This window comes from Hemiscyllium ocellatum, chromosome 3 (genome assembly GCF_020745735.1).
Source record: "Hemiscyllium ocellatum isolate sHemOce1 chromosome 3, sHemOce1.pat.X.cur, whole genome shotgun sequence".
Taxonomy (NCBI): Eukaryota; Metazoa; Chordata; class Chondrichthyes; order Orectolobiformes; family Hemiscylliidae; genus Hemiscyllium; species Hemiscyllium ocellatum.
This window is the reverse complement of record NC_083403.1, coordinates 50,701,709-50,721,346: the sequence shown is the minus strand read 5'-3', so window position 1 is coordinate 50,721,346 and position 19,638 is coordinate 50,701,709. Positions and strand designations below refer to the sequence as shown.

Genomic DNA, 19,638 nt, shown 5'->3' with positions numbered 1-19,638 from the left:
TAAGCTGATGAAGCAACTAACAATATTTCACAACAAAACAGCTTGTCTTAGCAAAAAAAAGCTTTGATGGTTTTTCAGTAAATCAAACATGCAAGAGCAACCTCCGCAGGACATTTAATTCATTTTATCCCCTGTTGTTTTATGTTGATGGCACTAATTAGGCAAGATCTGAAGAACATTATAGTTAGCTGTGGAGTACTAGAAGGGGAAGCTAGAATAAAATAGCTGCTTGATAGCATTTCATGATGCGATTTTCCTAAGCATTCCAGGTCTGTTATTTGTTCCAAACCATGGATCTGGAACATGTTTATAGCTTTTGTATTAACTAATTTCAATCAACTGTGGAAATAGCTAGTCACATACCTGACCGGGAATATGCAAGCTGAAATCAAGGCCGCATACAAACTCTGTGTGGTGTTCCACTGTTTCAAGAACCGAATCAGGCTTGGAAACATCCCAAAACCTATGAAGGAAAGCAAACAAATGCAATTAAAGTAATTGAATGGACGTAAAATCGCAGTTTAATGTTACGATACAGCACTCCAATGAAGAATCTGACCTATGCAATACTAATTCTTCCAGTATTAAAGCTCCAACTGGTATAGATGCCCAAAGGAGGCATATATGTATAAACAAAAGATCCAAGTACTTCAGTTTGGCGAAGAAAATAAATAGTACAGTACTTTAAATAGTTCAAAGTAATGTAGAATTTAACAAAATAGTTTGTATAGCAAAAATTTCACTCAAGTTAAAACCAAAAGGACTGCAGCTGCTGTAAATTAAAGACAAAAATTGCTGGAAAAGTTCAGCAGGTCTTGCAGCTTCTGTGGAGAGAAATCAAAGTTAATGTTTCAGGATGAGTGACCCTTTCTCAGACCCAATATCAAATTACTTCTGCTATTTAACATCGATCTAGCCTCACATTACACGTTCACAAGTGGTCACTCCTACCAATATTATTACAGACAGATGGGTTTGTGATACATAGGTTGGTGAAAACAGGGCAAAATGTGTTGTACCTTCCTACTGATTCGCTCATTACCTATCACAGGCCCAATCTGACAGGGCTCAGGCTGCAGCCAGCTTGGTCAGTGATACTACAACCGAACCACTCTTAGCAATGATCTTGAAGTACCCCACACAGGTTACACTCTGTGCCTTTGGTGCGTTTTCCAAGTAATGAAAAGTGATTCATCTGTCGAGGGAGCGCAGTGGGCTATGAGGCATCCATGCCCATATTTGACCTGATGCTATGGGACTTCATGGGTCCACAGCAAATGTTGAGGACTCCCAGGACAACAACCTCTCAACTGCACACCATTGTATCACTGCCCTTTGCTGTGTTGGGACTGGAACTAACCAAGAATGGTGACGGTGAAGGCTGAGATATTGGATTTAAGATACAATTCAATCTGTATAACTGTATTAGGTTGTTGCTTGATCATTTTGTGGGGTTGGCATAAGTCCCCAGACATTGGTGTGGACTGCCTTGAAGAGTTGACAGTACAGGGTATCCATTTGTCATTTTTCTGCTTTGAGCTTTTCTGAACCAAAGACTGGAAGTTCAAAATCTTGACTCATCGCTAAGATTCATGACGACTTTTCTTTCCCTGTTTGCATTTGGCTAATTTACTTTATTTTTCTCTTTGATTCATTTACATTATATACCAGCTGGATAAGCACTTTTTTTTCAATTCTGCTAAGTACAACAGTATATGATGCACTTTCTTACATGGACCAGATCCAAAAAAAAAATTTGCTTTACAGAGTGGGACAGGCTGCTTTGTCACGGCTCCCTGAATGAAGACTGAATAACTAGTAGATATCCGAACACCTGTCATCACTGAAATTTGAAAGTTCAATGGTTAAGGACTTATATGCATTTACCATCCGACTACAATCCTCATCAATTTATGTGGATTCTTGCCTCATTACATTTTATCATATAATCTGACATTAAGAATTAAAAGTATATAGTCTGATTGATGAAGTTACTTTATAATGGGGGCGGTTGTGTGGGGGGGGGCAGGGTGGCAGTGGGGTGAGAGAGTAAGCTTATCAATAAGTGGGGATGGTGATAGTCTTGAAAGAGGGGTATGTGGGTTGTTGTGTTAGGGCAGTAGGTTAGCAGGAAGGGAATGCTGGGAGTGTGGTGTCAGTGGTGAGTTGGGGGTATCAGTTGTATAGTTACCCAGGAGTCAGAGCAGGTTTTATTCCCTCCAGTTGCTTCTGGGTAACTAGTCATGCAAGTGAGTCACAACCCTCCAATGTCTAAATAACTGGGTTTTGTAGACTTTCTGAGAGAGTTCCAGATTCTATCTACAGCACATGGACTGTTGTGGTTCAAGAAGGCAGCTCACTACCACATTCTCAACCAGCAATGCCCGTCTTCCATGAGTGAATTTAAAAAAAGGTGGAGGAAAATTGCCCATCAGAAATTAAATATCCTGGACAATTCCCAAGTACCCGGTATATAGGGAATTCCAAGAGGTGCCATTGCTCCAATTCCCACAATCAACACGTTGCGAGTTTCCATTCATCTGTAACTCGGTTGGACTTTCCAGGTAAATGCAGAGGCTACAACAGCAGGTCAGAGGCTAGGAATCCTGCAGCACGTAACTCACCTCTCGACTCCCCAAAGCCTGTCCATCATCTGTAAGGCACAGGTCAGGAATCTGATGGAATACTCCCCACTTGCCCGGGTGCAGCTCCAACAACACTCAAGCAGCTTAACACTATCCAGAACAAAACAGCCTACTTGACTGGCACCACATATGCTAACACTCACTCCTTCCATTACTAATGCTCACTAGCAGCAGCGTGCACCCTCAACAAGATGCAGAAATCCACCAGCGATCCTCAGACAGCATATTTGAAGTCTACAACCACTTCTCTCTAGAAGTATAAGAGCCACAGATACATAGGAACACAACCTACAAGCTCCCACTCACCATCCTGACTTGAAATTATCTCACTTTCTTCACAGTCACTTAGTCAAAACCTTGGAATTTCCTTCCTCAGGGTGTTGAGGGTCTACCTACAGTGTATGGATTGCAGCGATTCAAGAAGGTAGCTCACTACCACCATCTCAAGGACAATGGGGATGGACAGTAAACACTGGCAAGCCAGCGATGCCCATGTTTTACGAATGAAAAATAAAAACAAAACAACCAGCTTCTATTCAGAAGATTTAGGTTGACATCTTTTATTCAAAGCACTAGCAAGAGTAGTAAAATGCAGCAGCAAAACAAAATGTGGTTCCAGATGGTCCACAGCAAGTTTAATTATCCCATCAGAAATCTGAGTAACTCAGAAGCCAATAATCTCCAAGGTGAAAGTGAGAACTGCAGATGTTGGTGATTAGAGTCTAGAGTGTGGTGCTGGAAAAGCACAGCAGATCAGGCAACATCAGAGGAGCAGGAAAGTCGTGTTTCGGGCAAAAGCCCTGGCAGGCCAGCGTTTACTGTCCATCCCTAACTGACCTTGCAAAGGCAGTAGTGAGTTACCTTCTTGAATCGCAATCCATGTACTTAGGTAGATCCTCAATGTCCTGAGGAAGGTCACTCCAACTGAAATGTTAACTCTGATTTCTCTTCACCAATGCTACCAAACCTGCTGATCTTTTTCAGCCATTGCTGTTTTGGTTTCTGATTTATATCCCTGATGAAGGGCTTTTGCCCGATTGTCGGTTTTCCTGCTCCTCGGATGCTGCTTGACCTGCTGTGCTTTTCCAGCACCACACTCTCGCCAATAATCTCCAACCTGGCGCAGAGTTCTGCCTCGGCCTCTGAGGAAGGGTCACTCCAACTGAAACATTAACTCTGATTTCTCTTCACGGATGCTGCCAGACCTGCTGATCTTTTCCAGCAATTTCTGTTTTTGTTTCTGATTTACAGCATCTGCATTCTTTTGTGCTTTTCTCTTGCCAGAATTTTGCCTGTCAGCACATGCTGAATTACAGTGATATTGTAGCCTGTCACTCAGATCCATTTGTGAAATGCTCCCCAGAAAAGTATTTTCCAGATACTTTCAAGCCATCTGGAAGGTGAAATTAACTAAGTTTTGCGTTGCATCCTCTACTTGAGCCACTGGAGTACAATCCTCTGATCAAGAATAAAGGAGTGATATTAGATTAGATTAGATTCCCTACAGTGTAGAAACAGGCCCTTCAGCCCAACAAGTCCAGACCAACCCTCCAAAGAGTAATCCACCCAGACCCACTTCTCTCTGACTAATGCACCTAACACTACGGGCAATTTAGCATGGACATCTTTAGACTGTGGAGTCAGTCTAAAGAAGAAACCCACGCAGACACAGGGAGAATGTGCAAACTCCACACAGACATTCGCCCAAGGCTGGAATTGAACCTGGGACCCTGGTGCTGTGAGGCAGCAGTGCTAACCACTGATCCACCATGCCGCCTTATGATGTGATAAGTCCTAGAAGGAAGCCATTCAGCTCATTATACTTACATTGCTCCATTTGAGACATACTAATTTACTCCTAGTCCTGTTCTTTCAGAATAATTTTACATTGTTATTTCCTTAAGTACACCTACATCTTTGCATTTTTCATTTTCAAATATTTATCCACCTCCCCCTTTAAAATCTATTGTAAATTTATGCTACTTTCAGTGCCTGACTCAAACATCAATGAAAATTATTAAGAAATGGATAGAAGTTAAACCTCTAACTGGAGGTCATTCAGTAAGCAGGAAATAAAGTAGAGACTTTGAAAATGAAGATAAAGATTATGAAATCAATGCACTGCAGTGGAGTGGAGATTGGTAATGCTGAGAATGACAAATGGGATTGACTATTTGGAAGAGAGGAACTAAGTCCTGAATTTTGGATTGACTGATGTTCCTAAAAACAGGGCAAGGCAGATGTTGAGTGGAATCAAAAAATCAATCAATGTTGAACTATAATTGTATAAAAACATGTAATTTATTAACATTGATTTTTCATCAATTCTATTGTCTGTATTTAGAATTCGACAGGAAAGTGGATGAGAACAGAATCGATAGGGAGAAACTACTGCCACTCTTTAAAGGGTCAAGAATGCGAAGGCACAGATTTAAAGTAATTTGAAAAGAAGCAAATGCATTGCGAAAAAAATCTTTTCCACACAGCAATTAGATAGGCTCTGGAATGCAGTGCCTGAAAGTGTAGTGGAGGCACGATCAGTCAGGGAATTCAAAAATGCATTAAGTAATTATTTGAATATAAACAAATGCAGAGATAGAGAGGAAAGGCAGAAGAATGGCACTAAGTAGAGCATGTGCACAGCTGATGGGCTGAATGGTCTCTTTCAATTCCACAATAATTCTGTAATCCTGGTCAATCAACTTGAATCCTTTCCTGTATATTGGTTTCTCTTTTGAAGCAGAATAACCAAAACCCTCCATTGTAATACAGAATTTCCCATACTTTTGATCTGTGCACTGTCAGCATCAATTCTTTGATTTGCAGGGTAATAATTATACATATCTGTTTGAGTTTATGGAAAATGGGAGGTTAGTAAGGCAGGTATTTAAATTATGTAAGCTCAATAATTTATACACTCCATGGATAAGGTTTTGTTGATGGAGAAACTGAAGAAGGACAGTGGTGGGAAATAATGTGGAGATAGAGATCAATGATCTTGGTGATACTTCCAGAAGAAAATAAAATAAATATACATTTAAGTAAAATTCTTCACGCTCTCTGAGAAGTGCATCTGAATGAAATACCATACGTACAGAAGCATTTGGGGCACAGCCATCAAAATAACATCATATTTAGAATAGTCCTGGAAAATGACAAATAATTAAGCTTAAAATAATTTAACTGCAAGAGGGGTAACTTTAGTGAGTTGAAAAGAGATCTGAGCTGCAAATGTGTTGCTGGTCAAAGCACAGCAGGTTAGGCAGCATCTCAGGAATAGAGAATTCGACGTTTCGAGCATAAGCCCCAGGATTGTAAAGTAGGAAATTTATGCTAAATCTAGATTGAACCTTGATTCCAACATACTTAGTAATATGCAATGTAGCCGAGATCACTGCTGTATTTTGGGTGCTTCAGCGGTTAGCACTGCTGCCTCACAGCACCAGGAACCAGAGTTCGCTTCCAACCTCCAGTCTGTGTGGGTTTCCTCCCACAATCCGAGGCAGGTTAGCTGAATTGGCTGCTAAGTTGCCTCAGAGTATTCAGGGATGTGCAGGCTAGGTGGATTAGCCATGGGAAATGCAGGTTTAAAGGGACAGGGTCAGGGGTTGAGAGTGCATGGGATGCTCTTAGGACAGCTGGTATGGGCTCAATTGGCCAAAGGCCTGCTTCCACTCTGTAGGAATTCTATGATTCTTTAAAGTGGCCCTATCAAATACACTAGGTCAGCAATGATGGTCAGTTTGGGTTCTGCCAGGACCACTCAGCTCCAAATCTCATTCCAGCCTTGGTCCAAACACAAATTGAGCTCCAGAGGGGAGGGGAGTGTGAGTGATATCAAGTTTGCATTTAACTGAGTGAGATATTAAGCAGCCTTGGTAAAACTGGAGACAATGGGTATTGGTGTGGTATCTCAGTGTAGTGTAGCAGACCCAACCATCTTCAGCTGCTCATCAATGACCTTCCCTTCATTACAACACCAGAAATAGAGATGTTTGCTGATGACTGCAAAATGATTGGTACCATTCACAACTTAAGTATTGAAGCAATCCATGCCCATACACAATTTATCAACAACATTCAGGCTTGGGATGTTAACTGACAAATAAAAATAATGCCATAAGTGCCAGGCAATAACCATTTATAACAAGAAAGAAAGAGAAAGTGAGTACAAGAAAGAACCCAATTATTTTTTAATCCTTCATTATCAACATCACTGGAGTTACTATTGACCAGAATTTAGACAGTACCAGCCACATAAATACGGTGGCTAAAAAAGGTCCAAGGTTAGGCTTTTTCATTCACTGGATGACGGATTTCGCTGGCTATAGCTCACATCTAGTGTCCATCATTGCTATGGTCTGGAGTCACATGTAGGACAGACCAGGTAAGGATGGTAGTTTCCTTACCTAAAGGACATTAGTGAACCATTTGGGTTTTACTGACAATCGATTTATGGTCAGGATTAGAATCCAGACTTTTATTGACAGACAGGCAGACACACACACGCACGCACACACAAAATCACTATCATCTTCTCAAGGCAACTAGGGACGGACAACAAACACTGACCAAGCCAGAGAAGACCACATCAGATACCCACAACCTCTGGGTGAAAATACTTTTCTTGAAATCCCTTCTAAATGTCACATTCCTTACCATCAAACTGTGCCTCTTGGTTTTTTTTAACCCTCTATCAAGGGAAAACTTTCTCCTTGTCTATCATGTCTTTGCCCCTCAGAATTTTGTATACCTCAGTCAGGTTCCCTTCCTGATAATGGGGCTCTTGCCCAAAACATTGATTCTCTTGTCCCTCCAATGCTGCTGTGCTTTTCCAGCACCGCACTCTCGACTCTGATCTCCAGCATCTGCAGTCCTCGCTTTTTCCTAGGTTCCCCTTCAGCCTTTTCTGCTCTAAAAACGACAACACCAGCTTATCCACTGTCTCTTACTAGCTGAATCACTCCAATCCAGGCAACATCCAGGTGAATCTATTCTACACACACTCGCGCAATCATACAAGTCCTATAATATGGTGATAAGAACTGCACACAGCTCTCCAGCTATGGCTGACTAATTTTAGATTTGGCTGCATCCCTAACCTCCTTGCTCTTGAATTCAATGCGTTGACTAATAAAGGCAAATATCCCATAAGTCTTTTGAATCACTTTATCCGCATCCGATGTGAGAGGGAGAAGGGAATCGAGGTTGTGATAATAGATTTAAGAGGAAAGTTAGGTGAAAGCTCAAGCAGATCATAAATGTCAGCATGGATAGGTTAGGCTGAACGGTCTGTTTGTACACTGGAAATTCCATGTCATATCTACCACTTATAAACAGTAGTCATTGCTGTTATTTTGACAGAAAGTCTGATAAGTAGAGAGGACAAGCTAAAGATACAGAAAATAGAATCCTTACATTTTCCCCTGTATCTTCCTTCAGTATTGCCACAGCCTAACTGACCCACCAAGATCTATTAGATAAGAAACACCCGATCCAGAATTGACAAATCATGATTCTCTCTTTACAATGGTACCAAGTCTTAGTACACCCCACTTCTGCCAAGGGAAATTGAAAGACAATTTGAATTTTTATTAATTGGAGTTTGTTTAAACAAAGTTTAAGTGATCCATATGGCAAATATTTAGTCTGCTTGCTCATTCACTGTCACTATCAAATATGATACAGTTACTCATTAAATGAATATATGAAATGAAAAAAAGTGACCAATGTACATATCCAGAAAATTGTGCCACAATGTCCCTGTTAATTACATAGCATATGTGGCTAACAAACCAAGTTGACTTTCCTTTTATTTTTATTCCTGATCATTTCTGGACACAGCAAAGATACACAGCAAACAAAGATCGCAACAACAGACTCCACACATCTCCCTGAAGTGCAGTCACTACATTACACTCGCTCTGAAATTCAGTATATTTTACATTTTGATTATAATGCAAGTATAATTCTGCCTATGTAATAAATTCTGAAGCTTATTTAGGTCATCACATTCAACTTGAAAATTACTTTATTGGTAAATTTTAAATGTAGTATCTATAGCATCAAGCTAAATATACTACTGAAGTGACTAGTAACTGAGCTGGTGACTAAATCTTTTTGCATTCAATGTCTTCAATGCAGTATGTTTACATTTCTGAGTAACCAAGAGTGCACTGGAAACAATATTCGCTTGGTTGAAAATTAATTCTGGTGAAATACACTGTTGTTTCATTAATGTTTTTTAAAATTGGAGAGAGCACAACGAGTCTGCAGCATTAAAAATGAGAAGAAAAACTCCTCCATATTATCCCTTACAGGTTGATATAGCTTGACAACAATGCTGAGGAAATCCTCATCAGAGAGAATATCCAAAACTAAAAATCAAAATGCTGATGTGAATTTTCCATACAACATACGGGTTGCACTTGTTCTGAAGAATGAAGATCATGATTGGGGAATGTCTGCAATATAAAGACTGCCACACATTATGTTTTATACTCTAAAGCTATTGGTTTTGCATTGGTAGACCAATAGAATTGTAACTCTAGTTGTGTGGTCAAATCTGTGGTTTAAATCCCTTTTACAATGCAAATAGTTCAGTACTACAAAATTTGTCTTCAATTTGGAAGCTTTGTTTTGGAAACATTGGTAATTCTATGCAATATTCAACATGTTACCCCACTAACTAGCTGATTTGGATTTTTTTTAATGTTTACATTAGTGCACAACATGACATGAGATGCAACTTAGCATCTGGGCCCTCATATTAACACCTCTTCCTTAAAGTAAAGAGGAAGGATGCTAGAACACTTAGCAGAACTATATGTGTCCCCTTCTTAAAGCATTCAATGTTTTGGCCCCAATCGCTTTCGTGGCAGAGAATTCCACAGGCTCATCACTCTCTGGGAGAAGAAACTTCTCCACATCTCAGTCCTAAATGGAATAATCCATTTCCTTAGACTGTGACTCCTGAGTCTGCACACCCCTTCCATTTCTCCTGACAATGGAAGATCAATGCCAAGACCATGCAGAAGTCCCAAAGTGCTAGCTGCATGGAAATTACTTAGGAAGTTGAAACATCCGATCGTCAATTACCCAGTCTGGAATTCTCCAAGAAAGTTGAAGTTAAAGTCAGAAACGTTGGAGGGTTCCAAATGATGTTACTGAACAGTTAGTGTGGAAACATCAGTCTAACTCTTGGATAAATATAAAAATCACTCAATCTCCAACCACTCTTACTCACATCACTTGTTTTCCCTACCCACTGCAAACATCCTCCGGATCCCACCAACATCACCCCCAATCTTTTGAACCTGACCCAATGCAAAATTGCTCAATTTGAATACCTGACTGTCCCTCTTTCAGACCCAATACCTCTCTGCTCTAACTTAGGACCAAACCTAATAACTCTCTTACCTCCTGGCTGTTGGACACAATCCCCTCTCCCCTCAACCCACAACCAGACCTGACTCACCACAGACCCAATTCTCCTGACCCCAACCAAACCTACTCACTTCATGGGCCATCAGATCCCCAAGGTCATTCCCTCAGCCCAGATATGGACTGACCACCCCTTAATGCCCCTCCATTAAGCTGACCGCTCAATATTGAGCTGACCCATTACCTGCCATCTCAGCCAACTGGCATCCCCATCCCCTCACCCAGCTGGCAGTATATCACTCCACCTACCAATTCATTCGCTATACCACTTACCGTAAACACTTAACTTCTCTCCAAATCCGTAAAGTGACTGTAGAAACTTTAAAGCATGGAATACAGCAGTTAGTGTTCAGTAAAGAGGCATGGTTTCAATGTTAATCCATTCCACTTCTGGATGTGCACATTCCGGTCCAGACTAGACTGTGCAGAGAATGCCCCTTAAGGTGTGTGGCTTTTCATTTGTCCAATCAGCATTGTTAATAGTGTTTCCAACCCAAATCAAGGGACTTGAGCTGTGCAGTCTATAATGTTGCCAGCAATGAGTACAATTTTCCTCTGCCCATAGATTCTCAAACAAAAGGGAGATAGGAAATTATAACCCATTTTCATTTTAAGAAGTTCATTGGCCTACCTTTGCTACAATTCATATTAAAAGATGCATGCATTAAAAAAGACACTTATTAAAAATGATATTTTACATTAAGGCAGGTGTCTAGAGGCTGGATGACCCCTTTCTTATATCTCAGAAATTTCTGGCAGTGCTTTATTCACATTGAATTAGGTTGAAGCAGACAAACATTTTTTTCATGTTAAGGGATATGGATATTGCCAGCAAGGCCAGCTGGTGTTATCTATCCTTTATTTCCCTTCAACTGATTGATTCTGTGGAACATTACAGAGGACAGTTAGGAGTCATGTGCTCTGGAGTCACATGAAGGCTAGACCAGGAAAGACAGTAGTCCCCTAACAGACACCAGCAACCTAGAAGGGCTTTTACAACAGTTGACAATGGTTGCATGGATGCCATTTGACTAGCTATTTTTTTTAAATTCCAGATATTTTATTGTATTCAAATTTCACCCTTTGCCATGGTGGGATTTAAACCCATGTCACCAGAACACTAGCTTAAGTATGGAGTTTTCGACAACAAAAGGTTAGGGTCAAGCCAAAGCTGACATCATTACAAATTTCAATCTGTCTGGAGATACTAAAACAAGATGTTCCTGCACAGTCAAACCTATCCTCTTAATACCTCCTTTAATAAACTCATCCTTAACTGCAATAGGATTTGCAAAGAGTTTGATTGCCAAGTACAAAATCTTCCATAACATTGCACTCAGGGCTTATTTAAACAGAACAAAACTCTGAAAGATTTGACAAAGATTCATCTGCACTACATCCAACCTTATCTCTTACATCCATTGCTCCCGATGTGGTCTCCTCGAAACTGGAGAGACCACACGCAGACTCGGAAACCGTTTCACAGAGCATCTGAGCTCTGCACGCACCAACTAACTCAAACTTTTGGTTGCTTTCTATTTTAACTCCCTCTCCCATTCCCACTCTCCTAGTGACATGCCCATCCTTGGCCTCCTCCACTATCAGAGTGAGATCAAACCAAAATGGAGGAACAACACCTGATATGTCATTTGGGCAGTTCAATGCCTCAATGTAGACTTCACCAGATTCAAAATCCTTCTGCCCATCTTCCTACTCACCGATCCATTCCACCCTTCCCACTGACCAATCACAATAACCCCCTACTTGCATCCACCTATCACCATCCCACCTACTCTTCCTCTAGACCCACTCCTTTCCCTCTATATACGCCAGCATTTCCTCCCACCTCCACCTGACAAAGGGTTTCAGCACAAAACATTGACTTTCCTGCTCCTCGGATGCTGTCTGACCTGCTGCGCTTTTCCAACTTCACATCTATTGACTCCGAAAAATGAAACTATTCGTGTTTCATTTGTTTCCAACTTTCACTTAAAAATGAATCCGCTTAAATGTTGTAATTATAATGTTGTTACTAGATCTCAAGAGTGCATTTTGGCTTGAAAACTTTAGAAGAAATTCAAAATAATCGAATGATATAAAGGATTTTGATTTTATAACTTAATTTAATAAACGAATCAATTAGGCTGGCTTACAGTCACCAGAGAAATTTTAACAAGCTTCAGTAAAGAACAATGAATCATGTCAGTTTGATTGGCACTCTAACGACACAATTATTTTAAGCATTTTAAAGAAAATTCAAATCATGGAAAACATAATCAGCTAATATAATTCAGTATACTTTGGGTGCCTCTTAATGGTAGCCCATATTGATTTTCTTTATTAATGCAGTATGGTTGTACATCACAAGGAAGGCATACTGATGAAATGGCAACAATTCAGATTTTGCATTGCAGCAGGAATAGTTCTTCATTTCAAGCTGTATGAGACATGGTAAAATATGCACTCACTACTTACTGGCAGAATCTTGTTCTGTTTAAAAGGTGCAGTATGTCTTTATGCTGGCCTATTGAGATTGTTACATAAAAATAATAAACGTTTGCTAAAGTTCAACTTACAAACATTATATGAGGACATTTGACACTGAAACTAAGATAGCAGCTAAAAATGACAGCATGTTGATATGTCTGGAACTTTCCCGTAGCTACAATGCTGCAATGTTGACTGCCCATATGAGAAAGATGGAAGGACGCAAACAAGATAACTAGCTACAAAAACATGTCCAAAAACAAAATCAAACAATAAACAGATCATGTAAAGTTATGACAATAAATTTAAATAATAAAAGATCATAGAAGAGATAGCAACAGAATAGGTTGGAAAAAGTAGAGAGAAACTGTTTCCTCCAGCAAGTAGGCCATTAGTCCAATTTGGAATAACTGGCAAAAGGACGAGAGAGGACATTAGGATTGTTTTTCTGTCACTAGTTCTATCGATCTGGAATGCACAACTGAAGGCCTGAAATCAGAATTAATTGTTTAGGAGCTTTCAGGACAGATTGGCCATGTGTGTGAAGCAGGCGGACTTAGGGTTAAGGAGACAAAACTAGTGCTGGATTAAATTGGAGAAAGAGTCTATATGAGTACAACAGGTTGAATATCTGCTTCTCTGTTCAAAAGTCTATGTAAGGGGGCCAAAAATTACTTCCTTTTTACAAATGGAGTAATTTAAAAGTTTCAAATCCACCACGCGTCTTTTTGAGGCATTGTGTTTACTTGTGCTGCAGTTCAGCTGACGCAGCTGATCACTCTTAACACACTCTTCATGTGAAATCCTAACCAATGACTGTTGTCAAACTCAGCTCCATGAGCAGAATCACATCTGAATCTGATCCTATCCACATCTAACCTTCGATGAACTGTTGACATTTTCCTCCGCTTGAGCTTGACTACCTTGAGAACAAGGCATCATTTGACCTTGTAAGTGATCAAGCAAACCCTGCAAAAGTGGAGTCAATGAGAACCAGGGGGTAATTCTTCACTGGTTTAAGTTAGACTCAGCACAAAGGAAGGTACTTAGGTTGTTGGGTTTCAAGCATCCCCATCCCAGGAGATCAATTCAGGACTTCTTCAGGGCAATGTCGAAGCCCAACCACCGTTATCTACTGCAACAATGACTGCCACTCTATCAGAAAGGAGGATGTGCCACTGACAATTCCACAATGTTCAGCACCACTTACGACTCCTCAAATACTGAAACAACCACTTTGTCCAAATGCTGCAAGATCTGGGGGGGACAACACTCACATCATGGCTGTTAAATGGTAAATAATATTCACACCACTCAAGTGCAAGGCAATGACCATCTCTAACAAATGAGAATTCAACAATCATCTCTTGATTTTCAAAAATGCTATTAATAACATCTCTATAATCAACAGCCTGGGAGCTAGCATTGACTGGAAATTGAAGTGGATTAGCCACATAAATACTGTGATTGTAACAGCAGGTTAGAGGCTAGGATTTCTGTGATGACAAATTAACTTCCTGACTCCTAAAGTCTGACAACATCTACACTGTGCAAGTCAGGAGTGTGATGGAATACTGCTCACTAACCTGTATAAGTGAAGCTCCAACAATGCTCAAGAAGTTCAACACTATCCAGGACAAAACAGCATTCTTGACTGGCATCCCATTCAACACTTTCAACAGTCATTTCCTTTGTTACCAACATGGTAGCATTTGTGTACCATCTACAAGATGCTTGACAATTCACCAAAACTCCTTAGACAGCATTTTCCAAACTGTGACATCTACTACCTAAAAATATAGGGACAGCAGATATGTGGGAACACCATCACCTGAAAGTTCCCTTCATTCCACACAGCATGCTGACGCGGAGCCATACTGTTGTTCCTTCACTGTCACTGGTTCTTAATCCTGCATCTTCTCAAACAGCAATGCAGATGTACCTACACTACATGGGCTGTAGCTCATAAAAAAGCAGCTCACAATTAGGCAGTTAGAGATATGGAATAAATGCTAACATGGTCAGCAATACCTATGAATCCCATGAAATAAAAATCAGACTGAGTAAATTAGTGAGCTATGATTTCTCTAGCACACCAGTTTTTTTTCCAAATGTTTCAAAAGCAGTAGCATTAAAAGCCTTGACAGTTTGATTGTTCCTTTTGATAGCTGTTTTTCTATTAACACACATTAATGTCTACTTTCAATAATTTCAAAGGCCAGCTTACCTCTCTCAAAGGTCACAGCAGCTTTTCCAAAAAGTAGCCTTATCTCTCCCGAAGGGTGAGCCACCACCCCCAAAGAATTCCCCAAAGTTTCAACCGGCAGCTTTTGCTGCAAAATGTTTGTGAGATGCAAACCAGCCCCAGGAAAATGTGAGATGCCATGTCCGAGACAGGATTTCCAAATTTTGGCCTACTCTTCCATTTTCACAATAGCAGAGGGGCTCTCCATTGTGGTGAAAATCCAGATTACTGACTCATGCTGACCAGTAGAAAAGCACAAAGATATAGCTTTTTGTTGAGCAAAGGTATGAAGAATTATAGACTAAAAAGGATATGTAGAATTGACATGGACATAAGCTATCACACAGTAGAACAGCAAGCAGTACGGAGGAGCTGTTGTGCAGCTGTTACATTTGCCTGCATAATAACAATGAAATGACTTCAAATGAATCCACTGTATGTGTAGAACTATGGAACATTTCTGAGTCATCATGTGGCATATATAACTGAAAAGCGTTTTTTTTAAAGCAATATCTACCTCATTATTTTCTAGGAGCAGTCTCATCAAGGTCGTATACAAACTGACATTTTTACTGGGTTGAAGTGAATGCTTTTTTGTTAAAGTAAGTGGCAAGTTATGAATGAACCATTTTTTTAAAACAATACTGCCACTATGGTTCAATACAGTGGTTGTATGGACATGGAAATGTCATAGCTTGACATGAATGTTTTGGGGGATGATACGGATTGTGGGGTTAAAATGTGGGGCACATTCAAAACATACACTTCACACTCAGAAGAATTTTAAAGAAATTTTAGTACCCTCATTCTGGACTGGAGTAGACAATTGGATAAAACTCTCACCGACTTTGCCTTTCTCACAAGAAAAAGTGTTCTCCATCACAAATGCACCAGTGACATACGTCCCGTTCTAATGTCAACTCTCCACCAATTTAGTAACCAACTAGAAATGAACTGAGGACACTTTTGCTTCATACGATTTGCAACAACTCTCAGAATTGACTGCCTAAACTAGAAGACAGAAAAGACTTCAATCCATTTATTCAGAAGTACATTTGAGACAGAACCAAAAAATTTAAAAAATCTGTTCCCATGACACTACTCAGTCCCCACATTTACAAAACTACTAATAAGTTTCAGATGATCATGAAAGGGACAGCAGTTGTCACTGACTATTTCTAGCTCAAACAATTTCTTGCCTAGCTTCTCAGAATGTTCCCCAAAGATAATGGAGTGGGAAAAGTTGGAAATATCTCTTTGGACATGATGTAATTAAATTTTTTTTGTCTAACGATAAAAGTATAATGCCAAAGCACGTGACCTTACTTTTGAAAGAACCCAGCTCAATTTGAGAACTTTGCTTGCTTGTAAATGGCATTTACTAACCTTGTGGTTTCTATAAAAATTGAAATGTTAATATGCAGTGCTGCGAAGTATTACTGTGAAAAATACAGTACCCATAAATACTGCAATACTTTCAGTATGGAGGAACAAAGATTGGCAGATTCAAGGGTGAGAAATTTAGATTATTTGTTGACTTTCATCCAGCATATAGAACATAGGAATGCGATGAGGCTATTCAATCCCTCATGCCTGTTCCACCATACAATGACTGATCTGTGTCTCAACTTCATAAATTTGCCTTTGGCCCATATTCCTTAATATCTTTCCTCAAGGAAAAAAAAATCCATCTCCGATTTAGAATCAACAACTGATTTAGCATCCATTGCTGTTTGTGAAGTCAATTCCAAACCTCTACCATCCTGTATATATAGAAGTGCTTCCAAACAGCTCTCGTAAATGGTCTAAATAGTTCTAGAATCTCCAACTAATGGGAATAGTTTATCTTCATCTACCCTATATTTTCCTGTTAATACCACGAAGACTTAAATCAAATTGCCTGTCAATCTTCTAAATTCTAGAGAAAACAGGTCTAATTTGTATCATCTCTCCTCATAAATTAATCCCTGAAGTCCAGGTGTCAGTAAAATGAATGAATCTTGGAAGGACCAAAATAATAACAAACATTGTTTGCAGTAATTTTGTGTAAAACTCTCCTGGATTTAATTTCTACAAAAAATATTCATCAGCCTATCTGAAATCTCAAGGATGCACTAAGTGTCAAATGATATTTAGTAACAACGGAACGGTATTCAAGAATCAATGCCTTCAACTGAGAAACGAACGAGGCAAAATAGGTGACGAAAAAATGTGTTGCTTACCTGACACTGAAATCATATGAACAAGAGGCCAACATGGATGCAAGAAATGGAGAAAACTGCAGAGAAGAATAGTAGTATTAGCTATGGATGTGACATTTCTGATAATGATGTATTTAAACAGATTGATACTTCAATTATACATACAATCCATCATATTTAAGTTTGATACATCCAAACTATTTTGTGTGTGTATTATTTCTGGGGTACTTTTTATTTTTCAGATTTAAAAGCGTAATATTAAAAAAAAAGAGATTTCGTTTTTTGGAAAAATTCAGACAGTAAAACTGCTGGACAACAAAAATGCTCAAGAAAGTGTCATGAGGCAAGCACTTTTCAGAAAATCATATTCAAATGTTCAATGCAGGGTAGCACGATGGCTAAGTGGTTAGCACTGCTGCTTCACAGTGCCAGGGACCTGGGTTCAATTCACCTTTGGACGACTCTCTGTGTGGTGTTTGCACATTCTCCCCATGCCTGAGAGGGTTTCCTTTGGGTGCTCTAGTTTCCTCCTACAGTCCAAAGATTTGCAGGTTTAGGTGGATTGACCATGGGACATGTGGGGTCACAGGGATTGGGAAAGGGGTGGGTCTGGGATGAGACGGTCTTCGGAAAGTCGCTGTGGATTTGATGCGCCGAATGGCCTGCTTCCATCAGTTGGGATTCTATGGTGCTCTGATGCTTTGAGATACTCTACTTACATCTCTCTTTCCTTTTAAGCCATACCGTAGGTCCATCATGGTGTCTGTCAAATTCATGACACTTTATGTTATCAGTGAGGGGTATGTTCCTGTTGAAATTCTTGACATCCTACTTCATTAATGTAAGAACTGCAGAATAGGAAATCCCTGTCTTAAGTTCAGGCTGGGTCACATTGGTCAGGATGTGCACAGAACTAGAGAGGCTGCTTGGACTGGTATAATAAATGACTGGGATTCTAGGATTTCTGAATCCACTCTCGGGTTTTACAATTTTCAACAGTATCATGTTAAGGTGCTGACTGATTCGGGTCACAAACCCCCACCCTACATTTCAGACCTGGCTGATTCTATTGCAGGGAAAGGCATGTTCCAGTCCCCTGCAATTTCCATGGAGTCGGGCAGGCTTATGAAAGAGTAAAGGTTCATGGCACCTCACAGCTGTCATAACCCAGAGCCTGTTTAATAGAACCTTTTGCAAGGTCTTACCCATTCCTTTCAATTCCAGATTCTACCCAATTCCTACAACCCCCTCAGAAGCTCCATGTCAAGCTATCATACTTTCACGTCCATTCAAACACTGTATTGAACCAATAAATCTTAGGATGACAGTAGTATGTGTTACAAATGCTTTTAAAAGGAAATAATCATTCAGTCATAACTTCCCACTTTCTTTAAAAAAAAATTTACACCAAAACCATAAAAAGGTCAATCTGTATAGAGCCTTAATGAGACCACACTGAGAGAACTGTGTACAGTTTTGGTTTCCCTACCCAAGGAAGTTTATACTGGCCACAGAAGAAGTATAACAAAGGTACACTATACTGACTCTTGGAATGGTGAGATTGTCATATGAGAAGAGATTGAGCCTGCATTCTGTAGAATTTAGAAAAATGAAAGGTGATTTCTTTGAATCATATAATATTCATATAAGTTTACAGGGTGGATGCAGACAGGATATGATCCTTGGCTATGGTCTAGACCAAGGAAGTCTCAGTCTAAGAGGCAGGCTATTTAGGACTGAGACAAAAAGGAATTTATTCACGCCAAGACTAAGGAACCTTTGTAATTGTCTATCCCAAAAGGCTGTGGAAATTAATTTATTGAACATGCTTAAGACAAAGATCGATTGATTTCTTGATATTAAAGGCATCAAGAGATATATGGATTGCGCAGGATGTTGATGTGGATCACCCATGATCCTGAATGATGGAGCAGAGTCCAGGGTCTGAATATCATACTCCGACTTATTTTTGATGTACTCCTAAGGTAAAGGTAGAAACTGCAAACATTTAAAATATCTGTCTTCCTTAAATTAACACAAATTAGTCAGCCATCACAGTCAGTCAATCAAGCAACATTTTCTCTGGGGGTCAATAATTGCAAAAAACTAACAGCTGTCAACGCTCTCAGCCAAAAGTATTGCCCGACTGTTAGTATAGTTTAGAGAGCTTGTCCTGTCAATTCCATAACAGTAATTACGCAAAATGAGGAGGTTTCAAATGTTTGCAGTTTCTGAAATTGGTACTTTAAGGGCTCTGGATGCCCATGGTCCCTCATCCCTGCTCTACGTGATTGACCCAGCAGTTTTCATGTCCACCTTCCTGCCATTTCCCAAAACCCATGATTCCCCAACAGAACAAGAATACATCTATATCAGTCTTAAATATAACAAGGATTCTGCCCCCACAGCTCTCTGTGACAAGGAGCTCCAAACATTCACGATCATTTGAGAGAGAGAAAAAAAACCCCTCCTCATCCCAATCTTAAATTGGCGTCCTTTTATTCTGAGACTATGTCCTTGGTCCTAGACTTTCACATGAGGGGAAACCATCCTCTCAATACTTACCCTGTCAAGCCTCCAAGAATCCTATATGTTTCAATGAGATTATTGCTCATTC

General features: G+C 39.8%; 1 protein-coding gene across 1 annotated transcript in view; it reads right to left on the bottom strand.

The window, feature by feature from the left end:
* The window catches only part of pex7 (peroxisomal biogenesis factor 7), an 82,379-nt gene that overhangs the window by 8,461 nt on the left and 54,280 nt on the right, over positions 1-19,638 (bottom strand). Inside the window, exons 9-10 of the mRNA XM_060820575.1 lie at positions 17,043-17,098; positions 364-463 (exon numbers count right to left, since the gene is read on the bottom strand). Coding sequence (XP_060676558.1) covers positions 364-463; positions 17,043-17,098 — 156 coding nt within the window. The remainder of the gene's footprint in view (positions 1-363; positions 464-17,042; positions 17,099-19,638) is intronic.